This window comes from Thalassophryne amazonica, chromosome 5 (assembly GCF_902500255.1).
Source record: "Thalassophryne amazonica chromosome 5, fThaAma1.1, whole genome shotgun sequence".
Taxonomy (NCBI): Eukaryota; Metazoa; Chordata; class Actinopteri; order Batrachoidiformes; family Batrachoididae; genus Thalassophryne; species Thalassophryne amazonica.
The window spans coordinates 126559072-126573762 of NC_047107.1; the positions used below are offsets into that span (position 1 = coordinate 126559072).

The 14691-nt window shown below is 40.4% G+C and overlaps 1 protein-coding gene across 2 annotated transcripts; it reads left to right on the plus strand.

Moving 5' to 3' along the window:
• Nucleotides 1-2952: 2952 nt before the first annotated feature.
• On the plus strand, nucleotides 2953-14288 carry si:dkey-90l8.3 (LIM domain transcription factor LMO4-B). 2 transcript variants are annotated; one of them, XM_034171317.1, is made up of 5 exons: nucleotides 2953-3130; nucleotides 6131-6368; nucleotides 6482-6578; nucleotides 6660-6818; nucleotides 13788-14288. In XM_034171317.1, the coding sequence occupies exons 2-5, from the start codon at nucleotides 6154-6156 to the stop codon at nucleotides 13794-13796; spliced, it is 480 nt and encodes a 159-aa protein (XP_034027208.1). In that variant the 5' UTR covers nucleotides 2953-3130; nucleotides 6131-6153; the 3' UTR covers nucleotides 13797-14288. The 2 variants fall into 2 exon arrangements, with proteins under 2 accessions (XP_034027208.1, XP_034027207.1); XM_034171316.1 differs by having other exon boundaries at nucleotides 2953-3227; nucleotides 13788-14287.
• Nucleotides 14289-14691: the final 403 nt, after the last annotated feature.

Consider the following 14691-nt stretch of genomic DNA (forward strand, 5'->3'; position numbering starts at 1 on the left):
CACTGAATTTTCATATGACTTGTTTCTCTGGGCATGAACCAGCTCGTAGGTGTGTCAGTGAAGAAGACCAAAGGGACACGCGTGTGTCACCTGGCTGCAACATATAGATGTCTATGTTTGAGAAGTGGGAATGAACTGATTTTCTGCCTGGTTGGTTGCTATCCAGGACCAAAGGAGGTTCTGCAGTGTGATTCCTGCACCGTGTGATATCACTGCATGCTCCCAGACCAGACCTGGTCTGAGTATAGAGAGGTGGTCACCTTGTTTCAGATAGAGCTGCTGGCTAACCAACATAATCCATTACTTGGTGGAAATCGAACTGTTGACCCCAGTGACACTGACCTTCACCCAAATGACCTTAGGCTGACCTTGCCATGGCTGGAATATACCTACAAATGCATCATGTTTAGTCTAAATCAGGTTGAAAGTCAAATGTCCTGACCCCAGTTACTTTGACCTTTACCAAAACAAATCACTTAGGGGTCATTCTGGGTCAATGTTCATTCACATAGAACGTTTGGTGGAAACTGGCCAAACAAAAAGTATAGAAACAAACAAACACCACCCCTTTTTTAAACACGTTAACTGCATGTTAAAATATGTTCAAAGGTGTTTTTTTTCCCCACAGCTTAGATTTTAGTGACCCTGTGCAAAAATAACTGACCAAAGTGTCGGTCATTTCTCCCCTTGACTCACCTACAGCAGAAATTAAAGACCACTCTGCACCTCTGTGCGCACAAAATCAACAAACAACACAACGACATTTCCAAAAAGTCCATGACAACCTGTTTTCAAACGGCTCAAAGTGAGCAGCAACGTGGCAGCATGCTGACCTCTAGTGGCAGTGAGTGAGAGGTGCAGGGTGTCCTTGAGCATCAGTGAAATCCTCTCCAGCTCTGTGCTCGACTGACCTCATCGTGATCTGAATTTTGTAAATACGTTAACATATAAATTCAGGATTATTTGGTGGCTGCTGGACTATTTTACCATAAAACTCTTCAGATTTGCTTTATTTGTAAATGTTCCTGGATCTGATTTAGTCTGTTGAGAAGATGCGGCTCACCACAACAGCCCTAGAGGAAAGGTCCACTTTTGAAGACAATGTTTCATACTATTACTACTTAATTTCAACAACTAAAATGTTTAGAAAGTTTAAATGTTAGAAATGTCAGGATTTTTGAACAAGTGGCACAAAAGGTGAAGGACACAAATGCAGACCCACAGACAGAGATGAAGGAATTATCAAAAAGCCTTTATCTGGAGGCAAAGCAGTGGTTCAGTACATGGGCAGGCAGGCAGAGATACAGAGTGTGCAGGCAGAGAGGAGAGCAGAGTCCAAAAACACAAACAGGGTCATACATGGTAAGACAACCAGATCAAAGTCAAAACTATGACATGAAAAAAGAGCAAAAAGGGCTAGAACAAGGGCAGAAGCACAAGGCATGGAGCACAATGAACCAGCAGTGGAGAACATGAAAGATGGGTTTCACTTTCCTGCAAGTGAGTGCAGGAAAGTGAAACTAAGTAAGCAGAAGTAGAGAATTCAGTGTCATAAACTAGAAAATAAAATGAGACCAAAAAAGTAAAAAAAAAAAAAAAAAAAAAAAAATCAAGACTAAACTAGAACAGAACTACATGTAGCAACAGTATATAAACAGACAGCACAATCAGTGACTGAAAAGAAACAGAAAAGCAGAACAACAACAACAAAGTAAGTAAAGGGCAGAGACTAAACTAAAACGGCACTCACTATGAGGCAAAAGAAAACAACCAAACAGAAAATCACCGGGCAGGATCACAGAAGGAGGGCAAAACCATAACAGGAGCCCGGAGAGGGCCAAACCATGACAAGAAAGAATTTAATAGTTACATTTATAAACAATGTAGGTTAGAAATGGTAAGTTTTTCTGTTACTGTGCTGTCAACAGTTAAATATGAGGTCAAAAAAGAAGTAACTAAAAAAGTAACTAGTAATCTAACTTAGTTACTTTTAAAATTGAGTAATCAGTAAAGTAACTAAGTTACTTTTTCAAGGAATAATCAGTAACTGGATTACTTTTTCAAAGTAACTGTGCTTGTCACTTTAATTGGAGAGGAGCTGCTGCTGGCCACGCCCCCTGTTCTTTCTTAAAGAGGGCATCTATCAGAGGCATCGGCTCCATTCTGGTTTTCATATCAAATTTTGAACCATTCAGAGCATTTTGAGCAGAAATACACTGGGTTTAAAGCTACAGTGTGGAGGATTTTGCATCATCTAGTGGCAACATTGTAACTTGCATTATGCTGTAACTGCTCACTTATATTCTTTTCCTTCACACTTTTGCTTCCTGGTGACGGGGGATTTATGCTACTTTACCTTCTCTTGTGTAGACCATGTATAGGGGTGGGTCCCTCTATCAATATGGCAGCACAACATGGTGTCCGTGGTGAGGAGGCCCACTCAGGGATCAGTCTCAACTTACCGAAACACATGTATTCATTGTTGCACGCTAACAAACAGATATGAACACTATAATCCATTTCTAAATTCTACACACTGTAGCTTTAACCTGAGACGTTGCTCAGTCAGATCATACACAGCTGGATTTTCAGCGTGACCCCTGACCCTGCTTTAATCACGTCATTGAAGAGCGGATGAAATGTGAGCTGGCTCTCAAACCCGATCCCCGATGGTGGAAATGCCCTAAAAGAGGCATTGTGGTCATAAACATTCCAGTCCAAATCTATCTATCTATCTATCTATCTATCTATCTATCTATCTATCTATCTATCTATCTATCTATCTATCTATCTATCTATCTATCTATCTATCTATCTATCTACACACCGAAATATGCATATTAATAAACCACAAAGGACTCATAAATCATTTTTGACTATAGCCACGCCTCTCTCCTCTCCTATTGGTTGACCGCTGGCAGCCTGCTGCCCTTAAATAGCGCGTGAACAGTTTGACGGACAGCGTTACTGTCAGAGGAAACAGGCGAAGGAGACAGAGCGAGGAGACATGTGAGGACGGAAGACCAATCATGTCTCCTGCGCAGGGCGGCACATGTAGTTGTTCAAACATCAGGACGTCGAGTCTTTGGGATTACGGGTCCTTGTCGACTTTGACCGCGTTAGTAGAACTGTGAGTGTGATTTTATTTTATTATTATTATTATTATTATTATTTTCCCTCGTCCTCAAACTTCAGCCGGAGAGGAAACGTTCCGTTTCTCTACAAAGGTAACTAACATGTTGCGTTTTCCCTTTTTGCTTCATTTCTCCCTTCCAGGTTTTAGGGCTAAACAGCTTGTTTTTTGTTTGTTTTAAATGAAAATAACTTGTTTGTAAATATGTCCAACTTCCTCAGTGTTAAAGGTGAAAAAGAAGTCTGCAGGTTATGGGGTTTTGATTATCATGCGCCTTTTTGGATGAATTTGCATGTTAAATCCAGACTTAAAGCATTTTTATTCTCTTTCTGTAGCTACAATCATGTATTTTATTGTTTCTAATACTTTGTAACTGTACCTATAGTTAAACTATATATTTCTAATTTTTTTTTTTTGGTTTCTTTTAACGTGTATTGAGTCTTTTTTTATATAGTATTGATTGAATAGCAAAATATCACTTCAACACCCTCTTTCTTTACCTGTCAGATCTATACTTTTGTGTTGATTGGTCAAGAAAAAGCTGGAATTTGTTCTGTCATTTAGTAAGCCTATTGAAAAAACTGAATACAGCGCATCCTGTATCGGTCAATTTGTGGTGTTGAGCTTACTGTTTAAGTTTTGAACACAATTGAAATGCGATCAATGAGATAATAAAATAATCTGTGCTGTAGGCTACATTTAAGTTGAGTGCTGTCATAGATTTGTTGTCCTCCACTGATACAATTTTTCTTTTTTAAAATCATGACACAAACTCGGTATGATGCATATGAAAACCACCAGATCTCCATGAATCATCACATGTGGTGTTGTATGATATGGGGGGGGACACACACCTAAAATCAAAGTATAAATTATTACCAAGGGTCATGTATAAAGTATACTTGCTTCCTATGTGGTGTTTGTAAAGATTCAAAATAACAGGCATCAAGTTAGATAAATATTAAAAGTAATATATTAAGTGTGTAACATTATGAAACCCCTTTTTTCAAAAGACTAACAATGTGAACAAACTACATAAATACAGAATAAAAAAAAAAAAGTCATAAAATACATGTTGACTGATAACAATACATTAAACTAAAAACAAGACTACAACCCCTGGCAAAAATTATGGAATCACCAGCCTTGGAGGATGTTCATTCAGTTGTTTAATTTTGTAGAAAAAAAGCAGATCACAGACAAGACACAAAACTAAAGTCATTTCAAATGGCAACTTTCTGGCTTTAAGAAACACTATAAGAAATCAAGAAAAAGATTGTGGCAGTCAGTAACGGTTACTTTTTTAGACCAAGCAGAGGAAAAAAAATATGGAATCACTCAATTCTGAGGAAAAAATTATGGAATCACCCTGTAAATTTTCATCCCCAAAACTAACACCTGCATCATATCAGATCTGCTTTTTAGTCTGCATCTAAAAAGGAGTGATCACACCTTGGAGAGCTGTTGCACCAAGTGGACTAACATGAATCATGGCTCCAACACGAGAGATGTCAATTGAAACAAAGGAGAGGATTATCAAACTCTTAAAAGAGAGTAAATCATCATGCAATGTTGCAAAAGATGTTGGTTGTTCAGTCAGCTGTGTCTAAACTCTGGACCAAATACAAACATGGGAAGGTTGTTAAAGGCAAACATACTGGTAGACCAAGGAAGACATCAAAGCGTCAAGACAGAAAACTTAAAGCAATATGTCTCAAAAATTGAAAAATGTACAACAAAACAAATGAGGAACGAATGGGAGGAAACTAGAGTCAACGTCTGTGACCAAACTGTAAAAAACCGCCTAAAGGAAATGGGATTTACATACAGAAAAGCTAAACGAAAGGCATCATTAACACCTAAACAGAAAAAAAACAAGGTTACAATGGGCTAAGGAAAAGCAGTTGTGGACTGTGGATGACTGGATGAAAGTCATATTCAGTGATGAATCTCAAATCTGCATTGGGCAAGGTGATGATGCTGGAACTTTTGTTTGGTGCCGTTCTAATAAGATTTATAAAGATGACTGCCTGAAGAGAACATGTAAATTTCCACAGTCATTGATATGGGGCTGCATGTCAGGTAAAGGCACTGGGGAGATGGCTGTCATTACATCAATAAATGCACAAGTTTACGTTGATATTTTGGACAATTGAAAGGATGTTTGGGGATGATGAAATCATTTTTCAGGATGATAATGCATCTTGCCATAGAGCAAAAACTGCAAAAACATTCCTTGCAAAAAGACACATAGGGTCAATGTCAATGAGCAGATCTGATTTGATGCAGGTGTTAATTTGGGGGATGAAAATTTACAGGGCGATTCCATAATTTTTTCCTCAGAATTGAGTGATTCCATGTTTTTTTTTTTTTTTTTTTCCTCTGCTTGGTCTAAAAAAGTAACCGTTACTGACTGCCATAATATTTTTTTCTTGATTTCTTATAGTGTTTCTTAAAGCCAGAAAGTTGCCATTTGAAATGACTTTAGTTTTGTGTCATGTCTGTGATCTGCTTTTTTTTTCTACAAAATTAAACTGAATGAACATCCTCCGAGGCCAGTGATTCCATAATTTTTGCCAGGGGTTGTAGACACAAATTGAGGAACAATTAATCAACCTGTAGTAAGTTAAAAATGATTTGAACGCTGGATGAAACTGGTCAACGGCTGTTTCTCCGTTTTTATTTCAGGGTTTAAGTGTCTAAAATGGTTTGGGTCCACACCAGGATCCAGCTGCTTATCTTGAATTGCTACGAGTGAAATCAAGATCCAGAGCTGCAGATCTGATACCAGCTGCCACACAGACCCACATTCACAAACCCATTTCCTGCTTTCTGATTGGTCGAGGGCAATTACAACATGGTGTAAAAATTAAACTAGAATCAGCAAACAAGAGGACTTGATTTATTCTCATTTGCCTTTTCCTGACTGAACTTTTGTGTATTTTGTTGGGATTTATTTATTTATTTTTTGTCACCTGCTGTGATTTCTGCCTCCAGGTTTCTCCGAGGCCCACAGCACCATGGTGAACAACCAGACGTCAGGCGTACCGCCGGCACCCAGGTTGTGCGCAGGATGTGGAGGGAAGATCGCTGACCGTTTCCTGCTCTTCTCTATGGAGCGCTACTGGCACACACGCTGCCTCAAGTGTTCTTGCTGCCAAGCCCAGCTGGGTGATATCGGCACCACCTGCTACAGCAAAGGGGGCATGATTCTGTGCCGCAGCGACTACATCAGGTGAGGTCTTCTGCAGCCCGTGGACGGAACCAGAGAAGGACCTGCTGTTTTTTTTTTTTTGTTTTTTTAACAGTAGGACTCCGTCAAACTGAGCAATCTGTTTCTTTTTGCAGACTGTTTGGGCACAGCGGGGCGTGTAGCGCCTGCGGCCAGTCCATCCCAGCCAACGAAATGGTGATGAAGGCGCAGGGAAACGTTTACCACCTCAAGGTAAATTCACGTCAGCCCTCTGTTTCTCATTGGACAGAAACCTCTGAGGTTGCCGACGTTCCCTCTCTCGCTCCTCTCCAGTGTTTCAGCTGTGCCACCTGTAGAAACCGGCTCATACCTGGAGATCGCTTCCATTACATCAACGGTACAATCTTCTGTGAGCATGACAGACCTGGTGCTGCCTTGCTCAGCAGCCACCTGCCTCCACTTCAGGGCACCTCTGTGCTGACAGACCAGAAGGTGAGGGGAGGAGTTTACAGTTATGACATCAGCAGCGCTGTGCCGGTGTGATCTATGACAAAACAGGCACGTGTTTGTACAAGAGTATGTTAGCAATACGGAGAGTAAAACGTGGCTGGGGTGGTCTGGAGGTCTAAACGCAGGCTTGAAATTAGTGTAGCCTCTGTTCAATTCCCTGTCAGACAGGAAAATGACAATTTTTTTTTTTTTTTTTTTTTTTCTTCAGACAAGGAACAAGTTGCTCCCAGTGTGCAGTTGATCACCTTCAATGGAAGTCTGTGTGTGTGAATATGAAGCATCACTGTAAAGCATTTTGAGCATCTGCATTGGATGTAAAAGCTTTACTTAAGTGCAGGTCATTTATCATTACACAAGTAAACAGTGTTTACACTTGTGTAACATTTGATGCACAGTGCAAATTCATAGTTGCAAAACTAACATTTGACATTTTCACACTCATACAGAATATACTCCAGTGCTTTCTGTGCAGATCCATTTCCTCACCAGAAAAACCTCTCAATTCAGCCACTTGTATAACAAAATGGCAGTTTTTTTTTAAGCGCACATCGCTCTAAAACTCAATGAGATGATGGGATTGGTTTATTTCAGTTTACAGCCAAAACAATCATGATGATTTAGTGAATAAATCCAACATACTTTGAGCTCCGATTGCGCCGTGTAAATACCAATGTAAAGTTATATGAAATATTTAGAGTTTAAGAATAGGTTTTTAAAACAGGAGATTTAAATAATGTTTTCCTTTTTGTTTTGTTTTTTAAAAGTGGCTTTCTGAGCTCATGTAAGAAAATGTCAGGATGGTGTAGATTCAAACATACTGTTCTAATTATTAATGATGTATAAAGGGCAGGAGGTAATAAACCTTCTTAATTTTAACAGATTATTTTAATCATGTTTTTCTGAATACATTCTGAGTTGGACACACCATAAATGCACTTGTGCATTATAGAATATCAAGATAGGGCTCTTTACCACCTGTATGTGAATACATAAAAAGGAAAAAAAAAAGGGTATGAAATTGTTAAACATACAAAATATGAAGTAAAGTTTGTAAATGTTACTTCCTATAATATGCATCATTTATCAAGTGATCACAACTAAAATTATTGGTCTCTTTCACAAAACAGGAAGCTCTTCTGTCCCCCTGCTATGAAATACAGAGCGACTTATACTCCAGTCTGACTAGTGTTCCTGCACATCTTCTATCTGGGTTTTTCCTCTGCAGGAGGCATTTTTAACAGGTGTGACTTATGCCCCAGTCACGAAACAACAGCGATAGCTGGATGAAGGATTAAAAAGTCACAAATCATCAAAAGGTGGACAAAAGATTGTGCACTTTCCCATCACCGAAAAGCCTGCGAATCAAACTAATGAAAGAGAACCAAAGCAAAGGTCGAACTCGGTGCTTTAAACTAAATCAAAACGAAACCTTCAGTGACATGACCGAAAGCAGGTATAAAACGGAGTGCAGCCAGCCTTGTCCTCATACTTGCAGGTGCGGGATTATGTTTGTCTTGTCAACAGGTGAGAGATTTTGTTTCACATTCTGTGTTCTGGTGGCATGTCTGTACCTTGTACACTTTATCTGTGATAGTATTTGTCCTGATGTGCAAGTTTGAGTCCACAAAATCAGCAACGGGGAACTGTCCACGTCAAACGATGTCTACTCCCAAAGACACGCAGGCCAGCCTCAAATGGCTGAAACGTGCATAAAGTAGTTGATAAAACTGTCTTAATGCTATTCTTTCTGTATGAAAGCGTTGCTTTTTCCTCCCAAAAATGAACGATTCATTAGTGATACAAGGATGTTTCGTTCAGCTCATCGTTGCTTTAGTGATTGATTCATTCAATACATTGGACAAAACTAAGCAAACGATAAACTGTCAAGAACGAAAGCTAAAGGAAATACAAATTAAGTTGTCGTTTGTATTCGTTCAAATTTTTCAACAGTTTAAAAATTCTGACGAAGCACCAGCTGCAGGAACAAAGCTTAAATGATGCCTTCGAAAGTCCAGATTTCTTGCTGCGTTGGTGCTGCGTGATCGGGGCTTAATACTCCAGATTAGCAGTCAGCATCAATGTAACATGTAATTGCATCAATTTCAACTTAATTTCATTTTTATAGTGCCAAATCACAACAGAGTTGCCTCAAGGTGCGTCACACAGGTAACGTCTAACCTTACGTACCTCCAGAGTAATGGTGGTAAGGAAAAAATCCCTCTGAGGAAGAAACCTCAAGCAGACCAGACTCAAACGGGTGACCCTCTGCTTGGACAAGAACCATCATTTCAGTCTTATCAGAGTTTAAAAGTAGGAAGTTGCTAAACATCCAGCTTCTCACTGATGCAAGGCAATCTTCTAAGGATTTTATGTGAACGAGATTACCAGCAGTTATCGGCGTGTATAACTGAGTATCATCAGCATAGCATCTTGCAAATTGAGACAATGTTTGCAAACAGATATAAGGTAAAGTGCAGGCAGCAGTTTAATTTGACAGCATGTCTGCTACAGAACCACTCAAAACACAGTAGGCAGTCTATCGCATGGACAATGGCGTCTGTGTGCTACTCGTTCTTATTTGAGATGGACTTGTAGGTGGCTGTGGAGTCCTTCTGCAACCAGACCAGACTCTCGACTTAAACTCTTCCAACAAGATGACTTTGTGTTCAGCAGGACTGTCCTTCGAACGTTGAATGAGATCCTCGTAGAAGACCTCCTTTATTTGATCTCTGGTGATCAGAGTGGGGGCGTAGGTCTTGATGACTGTAATGTGATGTTTGGAGTTGAAAGGGAAGGCGAATGTCGTCAGTCGTTTATTGGTGGAGACAGGAAGGTCTGGTAATTGGCTGAGAGGTACTGTCTTAATGGCAAGACTTTGTCTGTGGAGTCAATCTTCATTTTTGGCTTTGCCTTTCCAGAAGAAGCTCTAACTACCCTTAGGTTTGGGAGCGGGTCCTTCCCCTGCATGCTTGGTTTCACTCAGCAGCAGTATCTGTTCTCTCTGGTCTTGTGGAGGTTTGCCTGTCCAACAGTGCGCCTTAGATCAGAGGTTTCTTTCAGTTTAATTGACTATGAGCACTACCTGAGCCGCACTGCTAGTAGCGGCTGGACGGCCAGTTAGGAGTTGGGACGAGTGATGTCTGACACACCTGTTCTATTCTCTCACCTCCTGTGAAGGTGATCAGGGTTACCCTAAATGGGCTGCTCAATCACCCGGGAGAACAGATTTCAGTGGGTCTCAAAACATCAGCGTGTCACAAACGGCCACAACACAAAGTGGATTCCACCAGGTGGACTGTTAATGTTGAGTTGTTCAGTGTTCTGAGACTCTTCTTTGAGCTGTTGCACACCCGCCTGACTGTGGAGCAGAGCAGGTTTATCAACGTTACTGAGCAGTTTATCAGTAAAAGTCCTACAGAACCATTTTCATCTTTGTATTCTTGTTGCAATGTGTCTGTTTTTGCACGTGATGTGAGAACTTGCAGCAGACATGTTGGCAAATTAAATTCCTTCATGTCCACTATTTTTTTCGTCTGTTTGCAAATTTTTTCTCAATTTGCAAGACTTTTTTTTTTTATGCTGAATAGTTAAAGCTGTCTTGGCCACTGTAAAGAAGATATCGGGCACAAATCCCAGCCTGGAATTGAACCAGCCACCTTTTGCACAGAGCCCCAGTGCTCCGTCCACTGAACCATCACCCACAAGAGAAAAGGATCATTACAATCACTTTGTGTTGAACATGTGTAAAAATGAGTCAAATGTTAGCAAAAGCTTATGACCTTCATCGTCTCCAAAGGTCATGAATGTGAACACTTCTCATCTGGGAGAGTTAACATTTTAGCTTCATCATTTAATCTATAAAAGAGAAAATGCCTCATCAGAAGTTGCAAGATTTTGCAGTATTAAGAAGGAAGTCTTTAAACTGTCTTATTTTGTGCATCAAAGACTCTGAAACCCCAAAATACTTTTATTTTTTAATAGTTTAATAATTAGTCAGTGTTAAGTAGAGCTGCAACAAATGATTTGGATCATCAATGAATCTGATGGGGTTTCGACACGATTAATAGGATTAGCGGGGAATTTTTTAAAAATGTCCCAGGGAAACAGTTTTTCTCCTTCCATCACTTTATTTAACAGAACATTTGAAAACTTACTTGCTTAAATACTTGAAAATCAACAAATTGTCAAATGTCCCTTGGCTGTTGCAATATAAAATAATAAAGAATAAAGCAGTGTATAATGAACAAAAACAATTATTTCAAATGGCATTGCTTTATCAAAGTGCTGAGTTGCCATAAAACAACATATAAATGTTATATGGTGAAAAGAGGTATTTTTGTTGCTGTAATTGGCATAACCAGTTAACCATAAAACCTAAATCAAAAACTGTAGCCTGACTCATATGTGCAACATTCTCTGTATAACTTGTAAACTGCGGTCATTTCACATTGACACATGTGACTCATGTCTCTTTCTCTAAAATTGTATTGTAGCATTATTAGCTATTTTTTTATATATACACTCAACAGAAATATAACGCAACACTTTTGGTTTTGCTCCCATTTTGTATGAGATGAACTCAAAGATCTAAAACTTTTTCCACATACACAATATCACCATTTCCCTCAAATATTGTTCACAAACCAGTCTAAATCTGTGATAGTGAGCAATTCTCCTTTGCTGAGATAATCCATCCCACCTCACAGGTGTGCCATATCAAGATGCTGATTAGTGCACAGGTGTGCCTTAGACTGCCCACAATAAAAGGCCACTCTGAAAGGTGCAGTTTTGTTTTATTGGGGGGGATACCAGTCAGTATCTGGTGTGACCACCATTTGCCTCATGCAGTGTAACACATCTCCTTCACATAGTTGATCAGGTTGTCAATTGTGGCCTGTGGAATGTTGGTCCACTCCTCTTCAATGGCTGTGCGAAGTTGCTGGATATTGGCAGGAACTGGTACACGCTGTCATACGCCGGTCCAGAGCATCCCAAACATGCTCAATGGGTGACATGTCCGGTGAGTATGCCGGCCATGCAAGAACTGGGACATTTTCAGCTTCCAAGAATTGTGTACAGATCCTTGCAACATGGGGCCGTGCATTATCCTGCTGCAACATGAGGTGATGTTCATTGATGTATGGCACAACAATGGGCCTCAGGATCTCGTCACGGTATCTCTGTGCATTCAAAATGCATCAATAAAATGCACCTGTGTTCTTCGTCCATAACAGACGCCTGCCCATACCATAACCCCACCGCCACCATGGGCCACTCGATCCTCAACACTGACATCAGAAAACCGCTCACCCACACGACGCCACACACGCTGTCTGCCATCTGCCCTGGACAGTGTGAACCGGGATTCATCCGTGAAGAGAACACCTCTCCAACGTGCCAAACACCAGCGAATGTGAGCATTTGCCCACTCAAGTCAGTTACGACGACGAACTGGAGTCAGGTCGAGACCCCGATGAGGGACGACAAGCATGCAGCTGAGCTTCCCTGAGACGGTTTTCTGACAGTTTGTGCAGAAATTCTTTGGTTTTGCAAACCGATTGTTTCAGCAGCTGTCTGAGTGGCTGGTCTCAGACGATCTTGGAGGTGAACATGCTGGATGTGGAGGTCCTGGGCTGGTGTGGTTTACACGTGGTCTGCGGTTGTGAGGCTGGTTGGATGTACTGCAAATTCTCTGAAACGCCTTTGGAGACGGCTCTATGGTAGAGAAATGAATATTCAATACATGAGCAACAGCTCCTGGTTGACATTCCTGCTGTCAGCATGACAATTGCACGCTCCCTCAAATCTTGCGACATCTGTGGCATTGTGCTGTGTGATAAAACGGCACCTTTCAGAGTGGCCTTTATTGTGGGCAGTCTAAGGCACACCTGTGCACTAATCATGGTGTCTAATCAGCATCTTGATATGGCACACCTGTGAGGTGGGATGGATTATCTCAGCAAAGAAGTGCTCACTATCACAGATTTAGAGTGGTTTGTGAACAATATTTGAGGGAAATGGTGATATTGTGTATGTGGAAAAAGTTTTAGATCTTTCAGTTCATCTCATACAAAATGGGAGCAAAACCAAAAGTGTTGCGTTTATATTTTTGTTGAGTATGTGTGTGTATGTGTTCCTTCAGCTGCTCCCTTGTTTGCACTCTGGGTCGCCACAGCAGATCCAAGGTGGATCTGCATGTTGAATTTGCACAGGTTTTACGCTGGATGCCCTTCCTGATGCAACTCCACATGGAGAAATGTGGCAAGGGTGGGATTTGAACCTGGAACCTGCTGCACTGAAACAAGTGCATTAACCACTTGGCCACCACCCCTATTATTAATTTTTAATTTATTTATAGAAATAAAAAATTACTACAATTTGTAATACATTTGACTCTTTTACTACAACAAATGCTGAGCCATTATTATACAGAAAACAAATGCACAAACATGCTGAAATGCCAGCAGCTTAATGCTAACTTTAACATTGAAAACTCCATAGACATGCTAATGCGTTAGCACAAAATACATCAACTGTTTCAGAAGACCATAACAGGTCAGTTTAACATAAAGGTAAATATTCCTCAGACATATGCTCTTTAGGGTTTTAGTGGGGAAAAATTAAGACAAAGCAAAATAAACGAAACCAATGAAGCAGCAGTCTGAAGCAATCATTGGTTCAAGATTCAAAGCAAAGCTCTGATTATATGGAAGAAATGCAACATTTATGGTAAAGCAGTTATTTAGCAACTAATCGGACTGAATTAGTTGACAACTAATTAATAATCAATTAACTCGACTAGTTTCAGCTCTAGTGTTCAGTAGCTTGAGTGAGAACACAGAGCATCTTCGCTCATTAACTGACTCGATGATCGGATATGTCTTTGGGTGGATGCTGCGCTCTGTTCTGGGGCCCTGACCTTCATTCTGCTGCCTTTTGTCTCCTCTGCAGGTCTGCTGAGCGGCAGAACGACACACGCTGCCGTCTCCTTTCCTCCTGAACTTCACATCATCGTTGCTGCTCTCGCTGATTTTCTTTTTTGTGGTTTCGCGTTATCGTCCTGCCACATTGCCACTGCCAGGATGCGCTCTCGTCTCTCACCATGTCGACATTATGTCTTGCGTGGTCGCTGCATCGTACAGACAAGAACCACCAAACTCTTTCAGTACTGAACAGTGGACGAACACAACAGAGTGAATGAACATTTAAAGGACTGAAGCTTTTGTCATGTGGCGTTATTTACTCTGTGTCCTTGTGTTAATGAACTGTGGGGGGGGCAGTTGTCTTCTATGCCAAGCTGAGATCTTCCGTGTTGTTCCTGAGTAGGACTTTGTTTGGTGTCGAGCTGGAATCCAGGCTCTCTTCACTGCAGTCCAAACTCAGTCCATCTGCTCAAACTGATGTTAATCAGTGGAATCACCTGCTGGAGTGGCTGGTTTGCAAAAGAAACCTGCACGCTCTCGACCCTTTTCTGGATCAGTTTGAGACCTCTACTTTACTGTGTACAATCCTTGTTAGAATTTCTCGCAACCCAAAATGTAAAATGAATAAAATAACAAAGCTTGCACGAGGTCATTTTTCAGAAAATAATAATAAAAAATCCTTTATTTTGAAAAACTGCAATGGAAATGCTGTTTCCTATTACAGGTCACATAAAATGACATTGTGGGTCATGACATCAGTGTGTCTTTGGGTTAATGTGATGCATTATTGTAAAGCGTTTTGAGTGTCTGATGCAGATGGAAAAGCGCTATATAAATGCAGTCATTTACTATGGTGGTGTTTGGTTGTGTGTGGTTTTTTTTTTTTTTTTTTTTTTTTTTTTTTTTTTTTTTTAATGGTATATTTTGCGGGA